At 39.3% G+C, this 22572-nt stretch overlaps 1 protein-coding gene across 7 annotated transcripts in view; it reads left to right on the forward strand.

The window, feature by feature from the left end:
* Nucleotides 1–22572, forward strand: part of NEK1 (NIMA related kinase 1) — a 227791-nt gene that overhangs the window by 163621 nt on the left and 41598 nt on the right. For all 7 annotated transcript variants that reach the window (XM_061200799.1, XM_061200802.1, XM_061200796.1 and 4 more), the window contains one exon: nucleotides 5357–5509. In XM_061200799.1, coding sequence (XP_061056782.1) covers nucleotides 5357–5509 — 153 coding nt within the window. The remainder of the gene's footprint in view (nucleotides 1–5356; nucleotides 5510–22572) is intronic.

Here is a 22572-nt window from a genome sequence, read left to right on the forward strand (position 1 = left end):
GGGCCCAGAGCACGGAGAAGCCGCAGCTGGAGCGGACCGTGCCTGCAGCAGGCGCTGTCCGCAGCCAGGTAGGAAATAGCTTAGGCTTCGCAGGCCGCGGGGACTGTGCTGCCACTTCTCCGCTCCGACACCGCTGCGCAGGAGCAGCAGCAGGCACTGTGCAAAGGTACTCGTGGGGCCGTGTTTCCAGTACGGTGTTTTTTTTTTAGGGACACTGACATCGTAATTTCATAAAATTGTCTTTATATCTTCTTTCTTCTCTCCAACTTACTCTTTCTCCTTTGCTGTCTAGAGTGCTCATGATTGCTTCCTGGGGCGTTTTTGTAACAACTGTTTTAAAATCCTTGTTAGATCATTCTCGCATGTGTGTTACATTGCTGTCGGCAGCTAGTAGCCACCTCCCGAGACAGTTAAGATTTTCCTGGTTCTTCTTATGCTGAGTAATTTTGACTTATGCCCTAGACATTCTGAATATTCTCTTACAAGGCTCTGGTCTTGTTTACGTCTGATGGAGAACATTGATAGTTTTGCAGTCGGCCCAGTTAGCGTCAGGTCCTGAGCTCCCACCTGCCTTCTGTGGCCTGTGCTTTCAGTGTCGGCTCCTGTTTCAGAGCCTGGCAGTGCTGCTTGACCTGTCCGGCTCTGTACCACGTGGCGACTGGTCTGGGACCTGGGTGGTCCTCGGTTTGCTGGCTCAGTTTTCAGTCTTTGATACGCAGCACAGGATCAGATCCACGTGTGCACAGGAGGTGAGCTCAGGTAATAGCAGGCAACTTCAGGGGGTTGCCTTCTGGACCTCCTTTGTCTGCACTGTCTCCCTGGTGTTTTCTGTCTCTGGTCCTCTGGTCAGAAAGCTGAGGCTCTGGTTACCTCACTCTGCCCTGTGCTTGGAGCAGGGTGGCCAAGAGCCGGAGGAAACAGCCCCGCCGTCTGGGCACCACGTCTCCACCAAACAGGACAGAAGCGTCCTCTCCCCAGCTTTACGGGCTCTGGGTTCTGATTACCTGTGGCAGCGCGTGGGGACTGGAAAGGAGGCAGCGGAAGGAGGAGAGAGAGATCCTCACCCTCTCTCTCTCTCCAGGCATCAGGGTTCCCCAGCCCGGCCCTTGAGACAGAGTGGAAGGCCCCTCCTCGAGCTTCCTCTGTCCGCAGCCCAGCGCCCTCCTGTGGGTTCCTGACTGGGGAAAACGGGAGGGGGATGGAGTGTACCGCCTGCTGGGGGTGCTTTGAGTTCCTGTCTTCTTCGCTCATCCGGCTGCTGGCTGCTGCTCGGCGTCCTCATGCAGCTGCTCCTGCACGGGTCCTGGTCCTTAGAGCTGTGTCAGTGGGGGGCACGGCTGACGCGTGCTTATTCCTCCATCTTCCCAGGAGTCGGAACTCTCGTCATCCTTTAGACATGTAAACACTACGAAAAAAAGCGTTTATTGTACTTATCCATGTAGTTACCATTTCTGCTGTTCTTAATTTCTTTGTTTAGATTTACGTATCCATGTTATCATCTTCCTTCTTTTAACATTTCTTGCAATGCAGGTGATAGATTCTTTCAACTTTTGTATATTGAAGAGGATTTTTACTTAATTTTATACCTTATTTTTAAATTAATAGATTTAATTATATAATTTTATAAGGTATAATTTAAATTTTTTTAAATTTAAAAATTGTATACCTTAATTTTTAAAAGCTGTCTTCTCTGGGTATAGCGTTCTAGGTTGGCAGTGTCATCTTTGAGTGCTTTAACGATGTTGCTCTGTCATCCTTTTACTCGCGTTGTTCCCAACAAGAAATCAGATTTACCTTTGTTCCTCTCTCCATAACATGCTGTTGTCCTCTGACTGCTTTTAAGACTTGTGTTTATCACTGGTTTTGAGCAGTTTGACTGTGAAGTGCCTTACCATAGTTTTCTTCATGTTTCTTTTCCTTGGGGTTCACTGAGCATCTTGGGTCTGTGGTTTATCATTTTCATCAGATTGGAAACGTCTTTTCCAATATTTCTTCAGGTATTTTCCTGTGCTGCCTCCCCGTCCTCTCGGGGCTGCAACCTCACGTGTTATCAAGTTGTCCCATAGTTCACTGATGTGTGCTTTTCATTGTTTAAGATTCTCTTTTTTCCTGTGCCTTTCATTCTGGATAGTTTCAAATTCACTTATTTTTTTCTGCATTGCCTAATCTAGTGTTAATCCCATCCAATGTATTTTTCATCTCAGATATTGTGGGTTTCATCTCTAGAAGTTCGATTTGGGTTTAAGTATCTGCCATGTCTGTACTTAACGTTTTGATCATATGGAATACAGTTATAAAAACTTTATTAGTGTGCTTGTGTGAGAATACTAATGTCTGTCTCCATTCTGAGTCCATTTTCATTGGTTAATTTTCCTCCTTATTATGGGTCATATTCTTCTGCTTCTTTGCATGATTGGCAATTTTTGATTGGATGCCAGACATTGTGAATTTTACCTGGATGGGTGCTAGGTTTTTTTGTGTTTCTGTAATTATTCTGGAGCTTTGTTCTGGCATGCAGTTAAGTTAGTTGGGCTCAGTTTGATTTGTTTATGTCTGTTTTTAAGATTTGTTAGGTGAGATCAGGGCCACATTTAACTAGAGTGCAAATTCTTCCTAGCACAGAGGGAAAGCCCTGCTGAGTGTCCAGTTCACCACGAATTATGATATTTTCCAGTCTGGCTGTGGGGAACAAGCAGTGTTTCACGTCCTGTATTCCCTGTAGTCTCTCGCGTGGTTCTTCTCCTGACCTCTTCGCGAGGTCATTTCTTCACACATTTGCTCCCTTCAGTGGTCTGCTGAATACTCGAGGCTACCTTCTGGAAGTCTCTGGACTTCTCTTTCTTCTGCCTTAGTCTCCCAAGGGTTGGTCCTAGCTCTGTCGCCGGAACTCAGGTAATCTGCTGGGCTCTGCCTGGGTCCCCCTCCTGAGCTGCAGCTGGAAACTCCCAAGGCAGCAGGAGGGGCCGTCACAGGAGTTGTCTTGTTTGTTTCTCTTCTCCCAGGATCCATGTTCTTACCTCTTATCTTATTTCTTGTCCAGTGTCTTGAGACTGATGTTTTATATATTTTGTCCAGTTGTTTTGGTTATCCAGGCAATAGCATAACTCTGGTCACCCTGTTCTATCTTACTGGGGGTGGATGTACTTGAGACCAGTTTTTAGAGGCTGTTGCACTCATCTAGACAAAAACTGAAGACCTTAACTGAGAGATAATAAAATCAGACATATGTAAGAGATTCTCGAGGACAGACTTGTAAGGGCTTCAAGGGAAACTCTTCTACAAGTTTGTCAGGGCAAGAACTTTGAAAAGCAGATGAGGAAGCATCAGAGTTAGGAAAACTGAGAGGGTGGTATGGATTTACAAGAAAAAGAGACGGCAAGATGAGGGCTAGAATATCTGCACTGAGTTTGTCGGTAGAGGCATGGTGACCTTGATGAAAGCAGCGTCGCTAGAAGGCTGGGGGCAGATATGGAATCCAGGGATTAAGAAGCGCATGGCAGCTGAGGAAGGAGCCTCTTCCAGAAGCTAAGCTGTGAGGAGAAGAGAGATGAGGGTGGTGCCGGGTGGCGGAACCTTACGGAAAAGAGCCTTGAGGATAAAAGTGCATCCCCGCACCCATTTTAGTACCTGCCTGACCTCGGTCGCGGTGCACATGGGAACCCAGCGTCCCTTCCGGTGCCTGCGCCGGCGCCCCGTGGCCCCACTGCCTCTCGCTCTGCCCCTTCTGCCTTCGTGAGGCTCCCTTCCCACCGCTGGCGCCCAGCCGCTCTTTCTACTTCACGGCCCTCCTCCCCTCTCCTCTTTCCCAAGCCCTTTGCACGGCGGCCTCCTTTTCTTCATTCGGACCCTGTTGTTCCACTGCCCCCATTTCTGAAGCCCTCCTTGTAGCAGAGCTCTTCACAGTATTGTCTGTGTACAGCCGGGTGCTGGCTCTGCACCTTCCCCCCACACGCTTCACCCCGTTTCCCACCCTCCCCCTTTAGATTGCTTTGGCACCTTTATCCAACACCATGTGGCTGTAAGCTTTGGGTCGGTTCTGGGTTCTTTACCCTTCTTAACTATCCTTTTAAAAATTGTTCCTTATTGGTAATCATTTTCCCTGAACAAAACTGAAATTACCAGCTAATCTGCAGATATTTACTTTCATGGACTAGTACACAAAAATTTGTATTAACATGTATTTGGTCACCTTTGAAAGTTTATATGACTTACACTCCATAATAATATCCTGTCTGTTACTGCTAGGTGCCTATATGCTTCATGTATTATTATCAAATGTTCTAAAGACTCAAACTTCAGTAGGTCCTTTTCTGGTTTTTGCTTTGCTAAATTTTAGTAAAAAGGTTTACCCCAAATTATTATTGTCAAAAAAGAAGTGTCAGTTGTCTACTTACGATAAATAAGGTAAAACAAATTTTCTTAGAAATACTTTTCTCTACTTTTAATCCATATGCACATTTATCTTAGGATTTTTTTTCAATTCTCTTCAGTGAAATTTACAGAAGCAAAATATTAATTTATATTTTATCTATTTTTGTACTACCCCAAATTATTCTTAATTATCTTAGGTTTAAAAAAATTTTTTTTCTCAAATAAAAATTTTACAGAAACATAATTTATGTTTTTTCCATTTTTATATTCCCTAAAACTAGAGTTTAATTCATAAGTGTTTTAAAAGGCAACTTTAGATATATTTATTATTAGTAGTATTAGTTGCTTTTGTTTTTTTCTATCATTTATTATTCATTCCCTGAAAGTCCTTTTTTTGGGTTTGGTTTTGTTTTTTTATGTTGATGACTATTTATTATTTTTTTAATTTAATTTTTATTTTATATTGGAATATAGTTGATTTACAGTGTTCTGTTAGTTTCAGGTGTACAGCAGAGTGAATCAGTTGTACATATACGCATATCCACTTTTTTAAAGATTCTTTTCCTATATGGGTCTTTACAGAGTATTGAGTAGAGTTCCCTGTGCTGTACAGTCGGCCCTTGTTGTTTATCTATTTCATATATAGTAGTGTGTATATGTTAATCCCAAACTACTAATTTATCCCCCCCCCCCCGCACCTTTCCCCTTTGGTAACCATAAGTTTGTTTTTGAAGTCTGTAAGTCTGTTTCTGTTTTGTAAATAAGTTCATTTGTACCATTGTTTTAGGTTCCACATGTAAGTGATATCATATGATATTTGTCTTTCTCTATCTGACTTCACTTAGTTTGATCATCTGTAGGTCCATTTTTAAGCACCATCGTTATATTCTCTTTGTGATGTAACCTTTTTTTCCTGTGAAGCACTCAGTTGGATAGAAGATCTTAAATCTGCCTTAAGAAATTTTTTTATATCTTTTTCTTCTAGAACATACAGTGGGAGAGGTTATTAAATTAGATCCTGGTGGATCTCCAAGAAAAGTCTGGGGAAAAAGTCCTACAGATTCTGTTCTAAAGATACTTGGAGAAGCTGAACTACAACTTCAGACAGAACTCTTGGAAAACACAACTATTAGAAGTGGTAAGCAGAGAAACTAGTTGTTTTTCTGTACTACAAATAATATTAAAAATGAAATTGTATTTTTAAAGATGTGTCTATTTTAAATGAATTGTTTGTAATAGACTACCTTTTGTTATAATAATTTTCTAGTTAGCTGGAGAATGGTTGCATTTTCTGGGGAGTTGTCTCAAACGGTAGTCCTGAGTTTTGATCTGAAGTAACCTGGGTGGGATCTAAAAATAAAGGAAGAGGAAATGTATATGGGAGAGCGGGAGCCGGAAAAATAGAGCCGTCGGAATGCTGTTTCACGTGAAGAAGGATGGAGTAGCAGCGCGTTGAGATGAGTGGTGTATGTGTAACGGGGATTCAGGAGTCGAGTGGACTGACGGACTAACAGATCTTGTCGTAGGCACGGCAGGCGTTGTCCTAGGCCTGGGAGGATGCGTTGGCGTGAGGCAAGAGGAACGCACTTGTGGTCCATGAGTGCGATGGGTCTCAGTGTTACAGCTGCGCCAAGAGGGGAGCGCTCCTGTTATCAAACAGGTGTTTTAGGAGTTCACAGCTTACTCAAACCAAGAGGGAGTCGAAGATGGGTTTTCTTGTTTGGAAGTTGTGTCAAGGCTTGCATGTGTGTGTATGTCACCTTTCTGTGGGTTCATGCTCGCTCCCACCCTCTCTTTCTTTGTATCTGCCTCTCCTTAAAGCTTAGAGTGAAACTTACATCCAAAACTGACACAGGAATAACCTGGGAGGTGAAGCTACTCACATTATGTAAAAAGGAATTAGCCAGATGCTGACAATTAGCTACGGAAATGAACCTACATACGTATTACAGAAGTAGCAAAAGTAGGTTGTTCTTTCCTTATTAAGAGTGAACCTCCCAGCCACTAATCATTATAGCATTTCTTTAATATTAAAGGGAAAAAAAACAATTAGAACAAAGTGTATAAAATCATTTGTTTGAAAAAAGGGCAAGTACATGAGTGTGTATATTTGTAATCAATTTGTTCACACTCTTGGGTCTGGAAGTTGTGCAGTTGATGCCAAATAACAATCACAACCAAAAATACAATACTAGTAACAAATTCCTACACCTCAGTCTGAGCCTGTTCTCAAATGCCCCAGGCATTATTTAGAAAGAAGTGCCTCCAGGCTAAAGCATTTCAAAAATAATAAAAATTTCAGATTATTTGGTAGTCTAAAAGTCCTAAATATGTTCATTCCCATTAGAACTATTACATTTAAATTCAGATTCCTCTTATGTAAAATTTTTATTGCTTAAATAAATGTAATAATGGTCTATGATAAGAGTTAGGCAGTGTGAAAGCAGGACTTTCCTTCTCCATACAGATAGTCCATCTACATAGAATTGGAACTGAAATTTTTTTTTATGATTTGTCTTTTTAAAAATCATATTTACCAACTATTGAATACTTATTAGCTGTGCATACTATTATGTGTTTGGTGGTAAAGCTACAAAGAGTAAAAGATGGTCGTTGCTCTCTGAAGGCAGACACAAATGAAAACAAATAAAGGGTAATATTGCATGAAAAGGGCAAGATTAGAAGTACCCACAAAGTTAAGAGGTAGTGCAGAAATGTTTATGTAATTGACTTTATCTGTGATAGTGGAAGGCTTCCAGGCGCTGTCATCTGCTGTTTTTAAAATTTTTCTTCTAACTACATTTAATTACAAGAATATGCTCTGTGCTGAGATTTTAAGACAAAGAAGTTACAGTTGTTAGCGTCACGGAGATCACATGTGGCAGAGTGTGTGGCAGAGGTGTCGCCTGTGAGACGGTGTGGGCCCACAGCTGAGGAGGCTCTGGGTTATCAGTACTGTCCCGTGTCATTGATGGTGCTAGGCTTTTTGGGTCAGGGAAAGCCACGGAGAGAGCAGGTGCTTTTGAGCTGGGCCAAAGATACAAAAGAGCCCACTGGGTAGTTAGGGGAGAGGACGAAATTCTAGGCAATTTGCAAAGATGCAGAGGTTTCGTTAACATGTGTGAGAGCATCTTCATGTCATGGAAAGAAAGTTCTGGTTTCATCACTTGCCAGCAACCATGGGGCAAATTCCTCTGACTTTGACTTCCAGGTGCTCGGTGTGTAGAATGGAAACACTGTCATTCAGGACTGTTTTGTGGATTAAATGACAAACAGGATGGACTTGAGTTGTCTTTAGTCTTCCAATCCTTATGTCACTGTCTCTTTCATCATTTTGATTGTTGAAGCTCTTTTGTGATAGATTCCTTAGGAGGAGCTCATGTGAACAATGCAGCCAAAGATTTTGCATGTTCATAAGTTTGTGTGAAGACTTTCTTCTTGAAGGTAGGTTTGGCTAAATATAAATCCTTGACTTACATTTCCTTTCCTTGAATGTCTTTAATGGATAACACTGTTGTATTGTGACTTAAGGCATAGCTGTCAGGAAGTCTGGTGACAATCTTACTTTCTTTTCCTTTTAAATGGCTTGGTCTTTTTGTTTGGATACTCAAAGGATATCTTTTTCCTTAAAGTCCAATTTCTTAAAATATATTTTGTTGTTGGTTTTTTGTTTTTGTTTTTTTTTTTAGTACATGGTTGGTTTGTTTGTTTCTTTTCATAGACTTTTGTTTTAGAGTATTTTGGGGTTCACAGCAAAATTCAGCAGCAAGTACAGAGAGTTCCCATATACCCCCTTCTTCCACACATGCAGAGCCTCCCTAACCATCACTCCCCACCAAGAGTGGTGCATGTGTTACAGTCGATGAATTGACATTGACACATTATTATCACCCCAATGCATAGTGTACCTTATGGGTTTAGTCTTGCTGTTGTACTTTCTGTGGAGTTTGACAAATATTTACTGACCTTTATCCACCATTTCAGTATCATACAGAATAGTTTCCTGCCCTAAAAAACCCCTGTGTTCTACCTGACTATCCCTTCCTTCTCCCAAACTCCTAGCCACCATTGATCATTATACTGTCTCCATAGTTCTGCCTTTTCCAGAATGTCATATGGTTGGAATCACACAGTGTGTAGCCTTTTCAGACTGACTTCTATCACTGAGCAATATGCATTTAAGTTTTCTCCATGCCTTTTCCTGGCTTGATAGCTCATTTCTTTTTAGTGCTGAATAATATTCCATTGTATAGATATACCACAGTTTGTCAATAAAGGTTATTTAATAGGTTGTTCACCTATTGAAGAATATCTTGGTTGCTTCCAGGTTTTGGCAATTATGATTAAAACTGCTGTAAACATCTGTGTTCAGGTTTCTGTGTAGACATAAGATTCCACCTCATCTGAGTATATGCCAAGGAGCCCAATTGTGATTGTACGGTGTAAGAGTATATTTAGTTGTGTAAGAAACCACCAAACTGTCTTCCAAAGTGGCTGCGCCATCTTGCGTTCCCACCCATGTGGACTGAGAGTTCCTGTTGCTCCACATCGTTCAGCAGCATTTGTTGTCACTGCTGTGGGTTTTAGCCACCATAGTAGGTGTGCAGTGGTGTTACCTTGTTTTAATTTGCAGTTCCCTAACGGCATATAATGGGGAGCATCTTTTCATAGGCTTCATTGCCTTCTGTATCTTCTTTGGTGAGGTGTCTGTTCAGATCTTTGGCGCATTTTTTAATTGGGTTTGTTTTTGTTTTGGTTTGGTTTTTTTAATTCTTTTTGGTAACTATGTAAGGTGATGGATTTTTTTAATATAAATTTATTTATGTACTTATTTATTTTTGGCTGCGTTGGGTCTTTGTTGCTGCACGCAGGCTTTCTCTAATTGCAGCGAGTGGGGGCTGCTCTCCGTTGCAGTGGGTGGGCTTCTCATTGCGGTGGCTTCTCTTGTTGCGGAGCTCGGGCTCTAGGCATGTGGGCTTCAGTAGCTGTGGCTTGTGGGCTCCAGAGCGCAGGCTCAGCAGTTGTGGCGCATGGGCTTAGTTACTCCGCGGCATGTGGGATCCTCCTGGACCAGGGCTCAAACCCGTGTCGCCTGCGCTGGCAGGTGGATTCCCAACCACTGCGCCACCAGGGAAGTCCTGGGTTGTTTTCTTATTTTTGTTCTGAGAGTTTTTTGTGTATGTTGGTTAACAGTCCTTTGTTTTTATTTCATTTGTAAATATGTTCTCCCAGTCTGTGGCTTGTCTTCTTATTCTTTTGACAATGTCTTTCACAGAGCAAAAGTTTTTTAAGATAAATGAAATTAGCTTATTAAATGTCTTTCATGGATTGTGCCTTTGGTATTGTATCTAAAAAGTCATTGCCAAACCCAAGGTCACCTGGATTTTCTCCTATGTTATCTTCCAGGAGTTTTATAGTTTTGAATTTTACATTTAGGTCTGTAATCAATTGTGAGTTAATATTTGTGAAGAGTGTAAAGTTGTTTATTTGCCTGTGGATGTCCAGTTGTTCCAGCACCATTTGTTGCTAAGAAGACTGTCCTTTTTCCATTGAATTGCCTTTGCTCCTTTGTTAAATGTTAGTTGACTATATTTCTGGGCTCTCTGCTTGTTCCATTGATTTGTTTGCTGTTCTTTCATTAGTATCACACTATCTTGATTACTGTAGCTTTTAGTAAGCCTTGAAGTTGGGTAGTGTTACTTCTCCAGCTTTGTTTTTCTCCTTCAATGCTGTGTTGACTAATCTGGATCTTTGCATCTTTATGTAAACTTCAGAATCAGTTTGTCACTATCCACATAATAACTTGCTGGGATTTTAATTAGAATTGCATTGAATCCATATATCAAGTCGGGAAGAACTGACATCTTGACAGTATTGAGTCTTCCTATCCATGAACATGGAATATCTCTTCATTTGCTTAGTTATTGTTTGATCTTTTTCATTAGAGTTTTGTAGTTTTCTTCATCATGGTATATTTTTTAATATGTAGTTTCCAGTCTTTTTTAGGAAAGTATTCTTGAATTATAGTTTTTTGAGTTCTTTGTTCTGTTCCTTAAGTATACTTCAGGGACTTCTAGGTATATTTTGGGTCTTTTTTGCTTATCACTTTCTCTTGAATCCTTTTTGTCAATTTTTTTCTTTAATTAAAATTTTTTTCTCCTATTTACCTTCCATATCTCTTAAGACATTGTGTGTTTTGCTTATATGATCTTGTTTTTTCTAGAATCTTTATTTTTCAGATTTTTTTCCTTCTTTTCTAATCTTTCCTGAGCTCTATCAACTGCCTCATTTCTGATTCTTTTCTCACTGTAATTGTATTATATTGTAATTTATATTTTTATGTTGTTCTCTTATATCTTCTACCATGTTCCTAGTTTTTCTATTTGATTTTTAAGTAGTAGGTTATAATTTTAATTTGTTTCATGGATTTTTATTATCTCTGGCCCACAGAGGACACTTGGCGTTGTCTGGAGACTTTTTGGTTGTCACTGATAAGGTTACCATAGGTATCTAGTGGGGAGAGGTTACACAGAGTGCATATTGTAATAAGTGTTCTCCCAAAACAAAGAATTGTCTGACCCAATAGTGCCAAAGTTGGGAAACACATCTATGGGGACATTATTCTATTTCTTCTTCTTTTTTTTTTTTAATTAATTAATTAATTTGGTTGCACCGGCTCTTTGTTGCGGCAGGCCGGCTCCTTAGTTGTGGCTCCAGGGCTCCTTAGTTGCAGCATGCAAACTCTTAGTTGCAGCATGCATGTGGGATCTAGTTCCCTGACCAAGGATCGAACCCCGGCCCCCTGCATTGGGAGCACAGAGTCTTATCCACTGTGCCACCGGAGAAGTCCCCCTATTCTACTTCTTATTCTTTTTTCTTTTTTCTGACAGTAACTTTGTATAGAATTTAACAATGATCATTTTATGTTACTTATTTTCATGTGAAATTAGATTTGCTAAAATTTTAGGAAGGAAGAATGGGTAAAAATAGCTTTTCTAACTTTATAACTTGAGCTTCCTCTTCTGTTATTTTTATGGCATGTTTAAAAACCATGGCCTCGTAGAGTCTGAGCTCTTCTGTCTTTGCTCCTTTCCCCCTCTTTTCTCTGTCCTTTGTTTCTGTTATCCCTGCACAGATCAATCTGGATTTTCTTTCCAGCAATTTCTCCTCAATGTGGGGCTTTCATCTCGAAGGGAGCTTCAGGTGGTTAGTTTTGAGAATTCTTAGGAGCAGACTGCCCTACCCTTTTTGACTTCTCCATTGGTCCTTCCTTTTAAATGAAAATTGGAATGTGTAAAAACACTTCCTGTTTTGGCTACTCTCCTTATATTGGCCAATCGTGCTTGCCTGTGAATACTTGCTGGCTTTTTGGGGTTCTCCTGATCTGGGGTCTGTCGGGTGCCCCATTGTTTCCCTCTGCTTTCTTTTGCACAGATGCTATTGCCACCTAAGTCTGGAGCTGACTGTGATTTGTCCCTGTTCACATGTTTTGGGGGCTGTGAGGTCACCTAGATTTGCTTTAGATGTTATTTGTGGGCGTTTGGTTCTCTTGGTTTTGTCTGTTTTGTGGAGGGGTTCAGGGAAATTTAAAAAAATAAAACAAAAAACAAAAAAAACTATGTTCTTTGCTATCTTGCCAGAATTTCTCTATTCGGCTTTAAATATTTAATCCATGGATGGTGTTGCTCTAAAAATTTTTGTTCAATTTGACTATTCTTCCCTTCTTAACATGTAACACCTGTACTCTCTACCCAAGAAAATAATTCATGAGGGAAGTTTGCCTATAATTTTCCTTTTTTGTAAAGTGCTTATGGTGGTTTGGAATTAAGGTTTTCCTGACTTATGAAACAAGGTGGGAAATGTCGACTGAAAAAAAAAGGCACAACCTAAAAGTTGAGAATTATGTTTTATTTGGTGAACCAAACTGAGGACTTAAACCCAGGACACAGCATCTCAGACAGCTCTGAGGGGCTGCTCCAAAGAGGTAATAGAGGAACACTAGGTAGTCAGAACTTCAAAAGATTGCTGTTAATTTGAGAAAACCAGACATCTCAAGTTAAGGAATTCAGCACTCTTCTATGTATGGGAAGATGCAAGAGTCCGGGCTCACTGAAATAATTATTTTTGATATTTACCTTTTGATATGCACCTCAGCTGTGCGGGGCCAGAATCCTGTGTTTTCTCATCCTGAGTCCCCTCAGGGTGCACCATTGGGGAGGGGGGCGGAGGGGGATGGGGAGTGGCTGCAGCAGTGACTGTTTGATGGGGGGGCATCCTGTTTCTATCCTGAGTCCCCTCAGGGCTCACCTTTGGGGCAGCTGTAATGTGATGGCTTACTTTGTTTATCGATATGGCAGGCAGCATTTATTATTGACAGAAACATTCCCATTTTGACTATATTCTGGAATACTTTGTTAAAGATTAGTATTATTTTTTCCTTAAGTATTTGGAAGAATTCACCTGTGAAGCCATCTGGACTTGGTGTTTTCTCTGTGGGAAGATTTAAATCATAAATTTAATTTATGTTGTGATTTCTTTTGTGTCAGTGGACCATTTGCAAGTGTTTTGCATTTAATTTCCTAACATTTTGGGGTTTTTCTAGTTATCTCTCTGTTGTTGCTTTGTACCCTGCGTTGTGGTTACAGAACATCATAGTGTACATGATTTCAGTCCTTTGACATGTTTGGTGCTTGCTTTCTTGCCCAACTTATGGTCTCTTTTGTAAATGTTTCATATGCATTTGAAAGGAATATGTATTTCACAGTTACTGTATTTATGTATGTATTGGGTTGGCCAAAAATTGCCTTCGGTTTTTACATAAAAATAAAAGACACATTTTTCATTTTTGCCAAGAGTTTTATTGAACAACCTATTCACCCTTTTGTTCCACTACCTTCTGCCGTTTTTCCGGCAACTTCATAATTCCATGTTCCCAAAACTTTTTATCTTTTTGAGCAAAGGACTGTTCCAGGTGCCTTTTACAGTTTTCCAGGGAATTGAAATTTTTTTCATTATGAGAATTCTGTAAAGACCAAAATAAATGTAAATCCGAAGGTGCAATGCCTGGTGAATATGGCGCATGAATGAGAATTTCCCAACCAAGCTGTAACAGTTTTTGCCTGGTCATCAAAGAAACATGCGGTCTTGCATTATCCTGATGGAAGATTATGCGTTTTCTGTTGATTAATTCTGGGCGCTTTTTGTCGAGTGCTGCTTTCAGTTGGTCTAATTGGGGGCAGTACTTGTTGGAATTAATCGTTTGGTTTTCCGGAAGGATCTCAGAATAGAGGACTCCCTTCCAATCCCACCGTATACGCAACATCACCTTCTTTGGATGAAGACCTGCCTTTGGTGTGGTTGGTGGTGGTTCATTTCACTTGCCCCACGATCTATTCTGTTCCACATTGTTGTACAGTATCCACTTGTCATTGCCCGTCACAATTTGTTTTAAAAACGGAACATTTTCATTACGTTTAAGTAGAGAATCTCATGCGGAAATATGGTCAAGAAGGGTTTTTTTAGCTTAACTTACATGGAACCCAAACATCGAAGCAGTTCACATAACCAAGCTGGTGCAAATGATTTTCAGTGCTTGATTTGGATATTTTGAGTATGTCTGCTATCTCCTGCGTGGTATAACGTTGATTGTTCTCAATTAATGTCTCGATTTGATCGCTATCAACTTCAACTGGTCTACCCGACCGTGGAGCATCGTCCAGTGAGAAATCTCCAGCACGAAACTTCGCAAACCACTTTTGACACGTCTGATCTGTCACAGCACCTTCTCCATGCACTGCACAATCTTTTTTTGTGTTTCAGTTGTGTTTTTACCTTTCTTGAAATAATATGCTGAAAATGTTGCTTTTTTTTCTTCCATCTTCAATATTAAAATGGCTACACAAAAATTCACCAATTTTGTTAAGTCTTTTTATTTTTTTATTTTATTTATTTATTTTTTTGCTTGAGTAATGCTTGTGGAGTTGAATTTTTTTTAAACATCTTTATTGGAGTGTAATTGCTTTACAATGTTGTGTTAGTTTCTGCTGTATAACAAAGTGAATCAGCTATATGTATACATGTATCCCCATATCCCCTCCCTCTTGCGTCTCCCTCCCACCCTCCCTATCCCACCCCTCTAGGTGGACACAAAGCACTGAGCTGATCTCCCTGTGCTATGCAGCTGCTTCCCACTAGCTATATATTTTACATTTGGTAGTGTGTATATGTCAGTGCTACTCTCTCACTTCGTCCCAGCTTACCCTTCCCCCTCCCCATGTCCTCAAGTCCATTCTCTACATCTGCATCTTTATTCCTGTCCTGCCCCTAGGTTTTTTGGTTTTTTTTTTTAGATTCCATATGTATATGTTAGCATACGGTATTTGTTTTTCTCTTTCTGACTTACTTCACTCTGTATGACAGACTCTAGGTCCATCCACCTCACTACAAATAACTCAATTTTGTTTCTTTTTATGGCTGAGTAATATTCCATTGTATACATGTGCCACATCTTCTTTATCCATTCATCTGTCAGTGTAGGTCTTTTTTTTAAATGCACGCTGATATGGTAGCTGTCACATGCAATCTAACAAAATTGTTTCGAATGAAGTTAAAGACAACTATAAGTGCTACTAGAGCCATCTTACGGGAAAAAAATGAACGAACCTTTTGGCCCACCCAATATATTCTGTGTTGTTTAATCATGATGTTCAAATCTCCTGTATTTGTAACTGATTACTTGTCTGCTTGTTGTATCAGGTACTGAGTGAAGAGCATTAATATCTCCAAGTGTATGTGTGGATTTTTACATTTTCTCCTTTTAAGTCTATCAGTTTTTGATATTTATGCTTTGAAGCTAAGTTATTTAGTGCATAGCAACTTAAGTTGTTGCCTTAAAGTGTTTAGATCATTGCACTGGTCACTTTGTGCATCTTCCTGCTGCACTGACCCTTTATTGTTATGACATGTCCACTTTTTTTTTTTTTAATAAATACATATACTCAAGGATGCTTGCTCATTGCTTTGTTTCTTTTTTTTTTTTTAATTTTTATTTATTTATTTATTTATTTTTGGCTGTGTTGGGTCTTTGCCCCTGTGCGAGGGCTTCCTCTAGTTGCGGCGAGCGGGGGCCACTCTTCATCGCGGAGCGCGGGCCTCTCACTATCGTGGCCTCTCTTGTTGCGGAGCACAGGCTCCGGACGCACAGGCTCAGTAGTTGTGGCTCACGGGCCTAGTCGCTCCGCGGCATGTGGGATCTTCCCAGACCAGGGCTCGAACCCGTGTCCCCCTGCATTAGCAGGCAGATTCTCAACCACTGCGCCACCAGGGAAGCCCCTGACATGTCCACTTTTATCTCTAGTAACATTACTTCCTTTAAAGGCTGCTTTATGTCCTATTACAGAGCTACACCAGCAAGCATTCTTTTGGTTAATGTTTCCTTAGTGTATCTTTTTCTGTAGCCTTTTCTTTCATTTTCTCTGACTCCTTATGTTTAAATGTGTCTCTTATCTGAAATCCAGCGCCACAGTCTTTGTCTTTTTTTCAGAGAGTTTAATTTATTTACATATAATGTAATTACTGATTTGCTTTGATTTAGCCTATTTATATGTTTGTCCCTATATGTTTTTTATCTGTCCCATCTGTTCTTTGTTTCTTTATTGTTTTTTTCCTTTCATTATTTTCACTCCTCCTTTTGGATTAATCAAACATTTCATTTTTATCTTCTATTTGGTTTTTTTTGTTTTTTTATAAATTTATTTATTTATTTATTTTTGGCTGCGTTGGGTCTTCGTTGCTGCGTGTGGGCTTTCTCTAGTTGCGGCAAGCGGGGGCTACTCTTCGTTGCGGTGCATGGGCTTCTCATTGCAGTGGCTTCTCTTGTTGCAGAGCACAAGCTCTAGGCGTGTGGGCTTCAGTAGTTGCGTCGCGTGGGCTCAGTAGTTGTGGCTCATGGGCTCTAGAGCGCAGTCTCAGTAGTTATGGCTCACAGGCTTAGTTGCTCCGCGGCATGAGGGATCTTCCCGGACCAGGGTTCGAACCCATGTCCCCTGCATTGGCAGGCAGATTCTTAACCACTGCGCCACCAGGGAAGTCCTTCTATTTGTTTTTAATTGTACATTTTTCATTTGCCCTTTGTCATGGTCCTAAAGATTACAATTTGTATCCTTGCTTAATTCTACCATAATGCTCATTTATATATACCTAAATTTAGTACTTATATCCCATCTCAAACCATGCACAGTCCTTTTACCAATATTATTCTATTTATTCCCCTCTAAACCCTTTATGCCACTATGATTATATATTTTATTTTTATATCTTATACAGCTCATAAGGCATCGTCATTATTACTGTTGTTATTATGCTAAACAATCAATATTTTTTTACATTTACTCATATGTTATTCTTTACAGTGCTCTTTATTCCTTCCTGAAGTCACACACTTCCATCTGATATCTTTTTCTTAGTGTGAAGAACTTCCTTTAGTATTTCCTGTAGTGCAGATCTGCTCTTCGTAAATTCTGTCAGCTTTTGTTTGTCTGAAAAGATTTTATTTCACCTCCAGCTTTAAGGAGTATTATCACTGGGTATTAAACTCTAGGTAGATGGAGGGGGGGGTTGGTTTGTTTTTGCTTTATTTCATTTTGTTTTTTGCACTTTAAAGGTGTCGTTACATTTTCTTCCGGTATCCATAATGAGGTCAGTTTTATGTCTTATTTTTGTTTGTTTGAAAGCAATATATGTTTCTCTCTTAGCTGATCTAGTAGTTTCTCTTTGATTTTCAGCAGTTTTACCAGGATATGCCTAGGTAGAGTTTCCTGTGCTTTTAACCTGCTTTGGGCTTTCTCAGCTTCTTAAACCTGGAGGTTGGTATCTTTTTTGAGTTTGGGGAAAATTATGTCCCTTAGGTCCTCCTGTATTGCTTCTGCCCATTTGCTCTTCCTCATTTTGGACTCCAGTTACATATATTCGACCCTTTGAGTTTGTCACACATGTCTTCTGTGCTCTGTTCTGCTTTTTTACATTTTCTCCTTTTTGCTTCATTCTGTTTAAATCTGTTGAGCCCTTTAGCATTTCACTGATTCTGTCTTCTACTCTCTCTAACCTGTTAAACAAGTCCAGTGGGTTCCTAATATGATACTGTGTTTTTCAGTTCTAGGATGTCCATTTCATATTTTTTTATAGATTACAGTTTTCTGTTGAAAGTATTCATGGATTTGTCCATTTGGCCCATCTCTATTTTCTTGACCATATTAATCACTTATTTTAAGGTCCCTCCTTGATAAATCTCATAACTGAGTCATCTAGATCTGTTTCTGTTGTTAGCTAGATCTGTTCTATTTCTGTCGTCTCTTTTTCTTGGTTTTCAGTCATTTTTTCCTGTTTCTTTGTTATAAACCATGCTTTATAACAGAGCAGTGAACTTTTTCTATAAATTGTTAGATTGTAAATATTCTAGGCTTTGTGAGCCCATATATACATATTCTTCTTGTTTTAAAAATTTTCTACAGCTCTTAAAAATGTAAAAGTTTCTCATAACTTGTAGGCTATACAAAACCACAGCGCAGGTTAGAATTTTTGTACCTGAGTTTTACAGTATTTGATTGGATGCCAGACATTGTGGATGAAAAATTTAATAGCCTCTGGGTAATGTTATCTTTCTTCAAAGAAGATTAAGTTTTCTTCTTAAAACTAAATAATGCCAGCAGATGACCTTGATACTGTTGAAGTTAGTTGTGGCCTGTTTGTTTCCCAGCGGTAGCCCTTGTTCCTACGCCTTGATCTGTCTGAGACCACCTCTCAGTGCTGATGATGTTTGTTCACCATGCCCTCCGCATTCCTGGGACCTGACCTCTACTCTCCCTCCCAGCACCATCCAGCTGCCCATCTTTGCCCAGCACGTCACCCTCCTGGCTGCTGATTTATGCTGGCTTTCCCAGAGTGTTGCTTGTGAATGAATGCACAGTTTAGGAGTTAGCCGAAAATAGAGGGAGTTTTTTTGTTGTGCTGAGGGGAACTTTTTGGTGATTTTTTCCTTGCAGTCTGGGTCACTTTGTAGCCGCAGACTTATTAGCCCAGTAAGACTTGCCTTCTGCCTGTGCTGGACTTAGGAAGTGCCCGCAGGGAAGCTGGGATGGAGTGGAGCTCATCCTAGCGTTTGCTGCTCTCCGTCGTGGCCCAGTGCACCCTGCCTACATCAGTTACTCCCCAGTGCTTCCAAACAGCTTTTTTAATATTCTTTGTTGTTGTTCATCATTTATATTTATTTTCAGTGGGCAATTAATCCAATATGAGTTACATTGTCATGGCCAGGAAAACAAGTCCCTACATTTTTTTAAACTAACTTTTTTTTCCCTTGACTATAATAGTATATTTTCATTGTAAAACATTAGAAAATACCAAAAACTGTGCTGTAGAAAATTGAAATTACCTAGAACCTTGCTACCTAGAGATTATGTTCCTGTTAATCACATAAATTTTGTTTTTATTTAAAAATCTAGTTCTCTTGTTATAAAAGTTATCTGTACACATAATTAAAAATGCCAAGTAGCTCTGGAAGTCTTTTACGAAAAACTGCAGTTCCTAGACATCACTCGTCACCTTATTTTCTGCTTCCCAAAGTCAGCCACTTTCAGTTCTTTTAACTATTTGTTTTCTTATTTATCAACATAATTATAAATCATATACCTATACTATTACTTCTTGATTTTTAAAAGTGTTTATTATTATTATTATTATTATTATTTTAGTTTTAGACATTATCTATGGACTTCCTACTTTGGAAGATAAGAATTTAGCTGCCTTTCCTCCATCTGTTTTTTTTTCCCCTGATCTCACCATATACAACTGTACTTCCTATCCCCAGATCCTCCAAATATACTTGTAATTTTGGTGAAATCATTGTACAGTGTTGGTATTACTTTGACCATGTATATTCTAATCAAAGCTGCGGTAATTGTACCATAACTGCTTTTCTTTCTTGCACAATATTTTGTTTTCCCTTTAGTGAATAATTGCTTTGTTTTTCACAAACTTATTTCTAGTTTGTTGCCAGACTCTTCCCTAGATATGTTTATCTCTTCTCAGATCATCCAGATACATTAGGTATTATATGGGTCTAATCTTGGAACCATTTCTTTGGAATCCCCTCTGACCAGCTCCAAACCAGACAAGTTTTTCCTTTGACCTGCTGGAGAGATGTCATCCTGGCCTCTCCCCTAACCTGTCCTGATGTTAGAGCTCTTATTGTCTGGAGTCCATGGCTTCTTTTTTCTTGATATATTCCCCCATTTTACTGGCATCTATGGGACATGGTGTGTGTGTGTGTGTGTGAGAAATCGCTGCTGTCCTGCAGTGTCCAATCTTCCCTCCTTCCTTTTTAGTACTAGCGTCTCCCCATGCCCCCATGCCCATTTCGGATTTGGGTTGGCGCATGGCTGCGTAGGCAGAGACATCATTTCCCAGCTTCCTTTTGCAACTGGGTGTGGCCGTGGGAATAGGTTGTATCCAGAGTAAAATAGCCATTCATATGGCTTTTAATTCTTTTTCCAGCTTTATTGAGTTATGATTGACAAATTTTAAAAATTATATATGTTTAATGTTTACAACATGGTGTTTTGTCATAAGTATACCTCGTGTATCACCACGATCAAGCCAATGAACATGCCCGTCACCTCACATAGTTAGCATTTTGTGTGTGTGATGCGAACACTTGAGATTTACTTTCTTACCAAATTTCAAGTGTACTGTACATTATTGGCAACTGTAATTAACCATGCTGTGTATTCGATCTCTAGAAGTTTATGCATCTTATGACTGAAGGTTTGTACCCTTTGCCAACATCTCTGCATTTTTCCCACCTCCCAGCCCCTGGCAACCACCATTCTACTGTCTGTTTCTGAGTTCAACTTTTTTAGATTCCAGTTATACGTAATATCATGCAGTGTTTGTCTTTTTGTGTCTGACTTATTTCACTTAGAATAGTATCTTCCAAGGATTTCCTTCATGCTTAAGGCTGAGTAATATTCCACTGTGTATATATATACCACATTTTCTTTATTCATTCATTGACACTTAGGTTGTTTCCATGTCTTGGCTACTGTGAATAATGCTGCAGTGAACATAGGAGTACAGATACCTCGTCAAGGTACTGATTTAATTTCCTTTGGATAAATACTCAGAAGTGGAATTGCTGGATCATATGGTAGTTCTATTTTTAGTTTTTTGAGGAACCTCAGTACTGTTCTCCATAGTGGCTGCACCAATTTACATTCCCACTAACAGTGCACGAGGGTTTCCTTTTCTCCACATTCTCATCAGTATTTGTCATCTCTTCTCTTTTTGGTAATAGCTGTATTAACAAGAGTGAGATGATCTCTCACTGTGGTTTTGATTTGCATTTCCCTGATTATTAGTGATGTTGAGCCACCTTTTCATATATCTGTTAGCCATTTATATGTCTTCTTTTGAGAAATGTCTATTGAGTTCCTTTGCCAATTTTTAAATTGCTGTCATTAATTAATAATGGCAAAAAAAATTTAATATGTCCATCTTTTTGCTGTTGAGTTGTTTGAGTTACTTAAATATTTTAGATGTTAACCTGTTATCAGATATATAATTTGCAAATATTTTCTCCCATTCCGTAGGTTACCTCTTTATTTTGTTGATTTTTTCCTTTGCTGTGCACAAGCTTTTACTCATGTAGACCCACCGTTTTGTTTTGTTTTTGTTTGTGCTTTGGTGTCATATCCAAAAATTTCTTACTAAGATGCATATGCTCTTTTCTGAAGTGCCTATTCAAGTGTCTTGCCTATGTTTCCATTATGTTGGTTTCCCTTTGGTTTTTAGGAGTTCTTTGTATATTCTGGATAGAAGCCTTTTGTTAGTTACATGTGTTGTAAATATATTTTGTCTTTTAGTGACTTGTCCATTTAAACTTGTCCTTAAAAATGCCAACTGTAAAGAAGAGGACTGAATAAATTGGACTATAATAAAATTAACAACTTCTCTTCAAAAAATGCCATTTACAATGTTGAGAAGAAGGGTCATGTTCTTGATTCAAGGGAGTAAAATGTATCATGTTAACTCAAGTCTTTTTTGAAAATACCCATTTTCAGATTAAGGAATTCCCTTCTAGTCTTATTTTATAAAGAGTCATTAAATTTTATCTCACCCTTTTTCTGACTTAATTAAGATGATTGTATGATTTTTCTCCTTGATTATATTAATGTAACAAATAACATTGATTGATTTTCAAATATTAAGCAGGCCTTGTCAGTATTATCACTTTTTTTTCATTGTTACCAATCTTACAAGTTAAGATTCCATTTGTGATTTTCTGATTGTGAGTGAATTTCATCATGTCACAGTCTTTTGGCCATTTTGATTTGCTTCTCGGTAAATTGTGTGTATATTCTTTGCCTTTTTTCTATTACATTTCCAGTTTTTTTTCTTGTGAATTTTTAATCTGGTATAAATAACCTTTATCTAGTATATCATCACAGTTTTTTTCCACCCTCTGCTGTTTCACTTATTTTTATGCTATTTTTGGCCATACAGAGTTTTTTTTTTCTTTTTTTAAAATTTTCATGCAAGTATATCTTTTATTTATATCTTCTGAATTTCCTTTATTGGGTGAAAAATTTGGCAAATCTTTGGATTAGATAGATAACAGACATGCGTACACATGTGCATGCATATATGTATATAATCTTTAACCTAGCTGGAATTCTAAAATATTTTCCTTGGTTGTTTTTATTTTATTTTTTTTATAGTAGTATTTTTTTAATTAATTAAGTTATTTATTTATTTATTTTTGGCTGTGTTGGGTCTTTGTTGCTGTGCGCAGGCTTTCTCTAGCTGCGGCGAGCAGGGGCTACTGTTCGTTGCAGTGTGTGGGCTTCTCATTGTGGTGGCTTCTCTTGTTGTGGAGCGTGGGCTCTAGGCGCATGGGCTTCAGTAGTTGTAGCACGTGGGCTCAGTAGATGTGGCTTGCAGGCTCTAGAGCCCAGACTCAGTAGTTGTGGCGCACGGGCTTAGTTGCTCTGCAGCATGTGGGATCTTCCCGGACCAGGGCTCGAACCCGTGTCCCCCGCATTGGCAGGTGGACTCTTAACCACTGTGCCACCAGGGAAGTCCCGTCCTTGGTTGTTTTTAGACAATTATTATTTCAAAGGAATTTTAAGTTCACTTTATCTAATTGAG

Source organism: Eubalaena glacialis, chromosome 9 (assembly GCF_028564815.1).
Source record: "Eubalaena glacialis isolate mEubGla1 chromosome 9, mEubGla1.1.hap2.+ XY, whole genome shotgun sequence".
NCBI classification, from domain to species: domain Eukaryota; kingdom Metazoa; phylum Chordata; class Mammalia; order Artiodactyla; family Balaenidae; genus Eubalaena; species Eubalaena glacialis.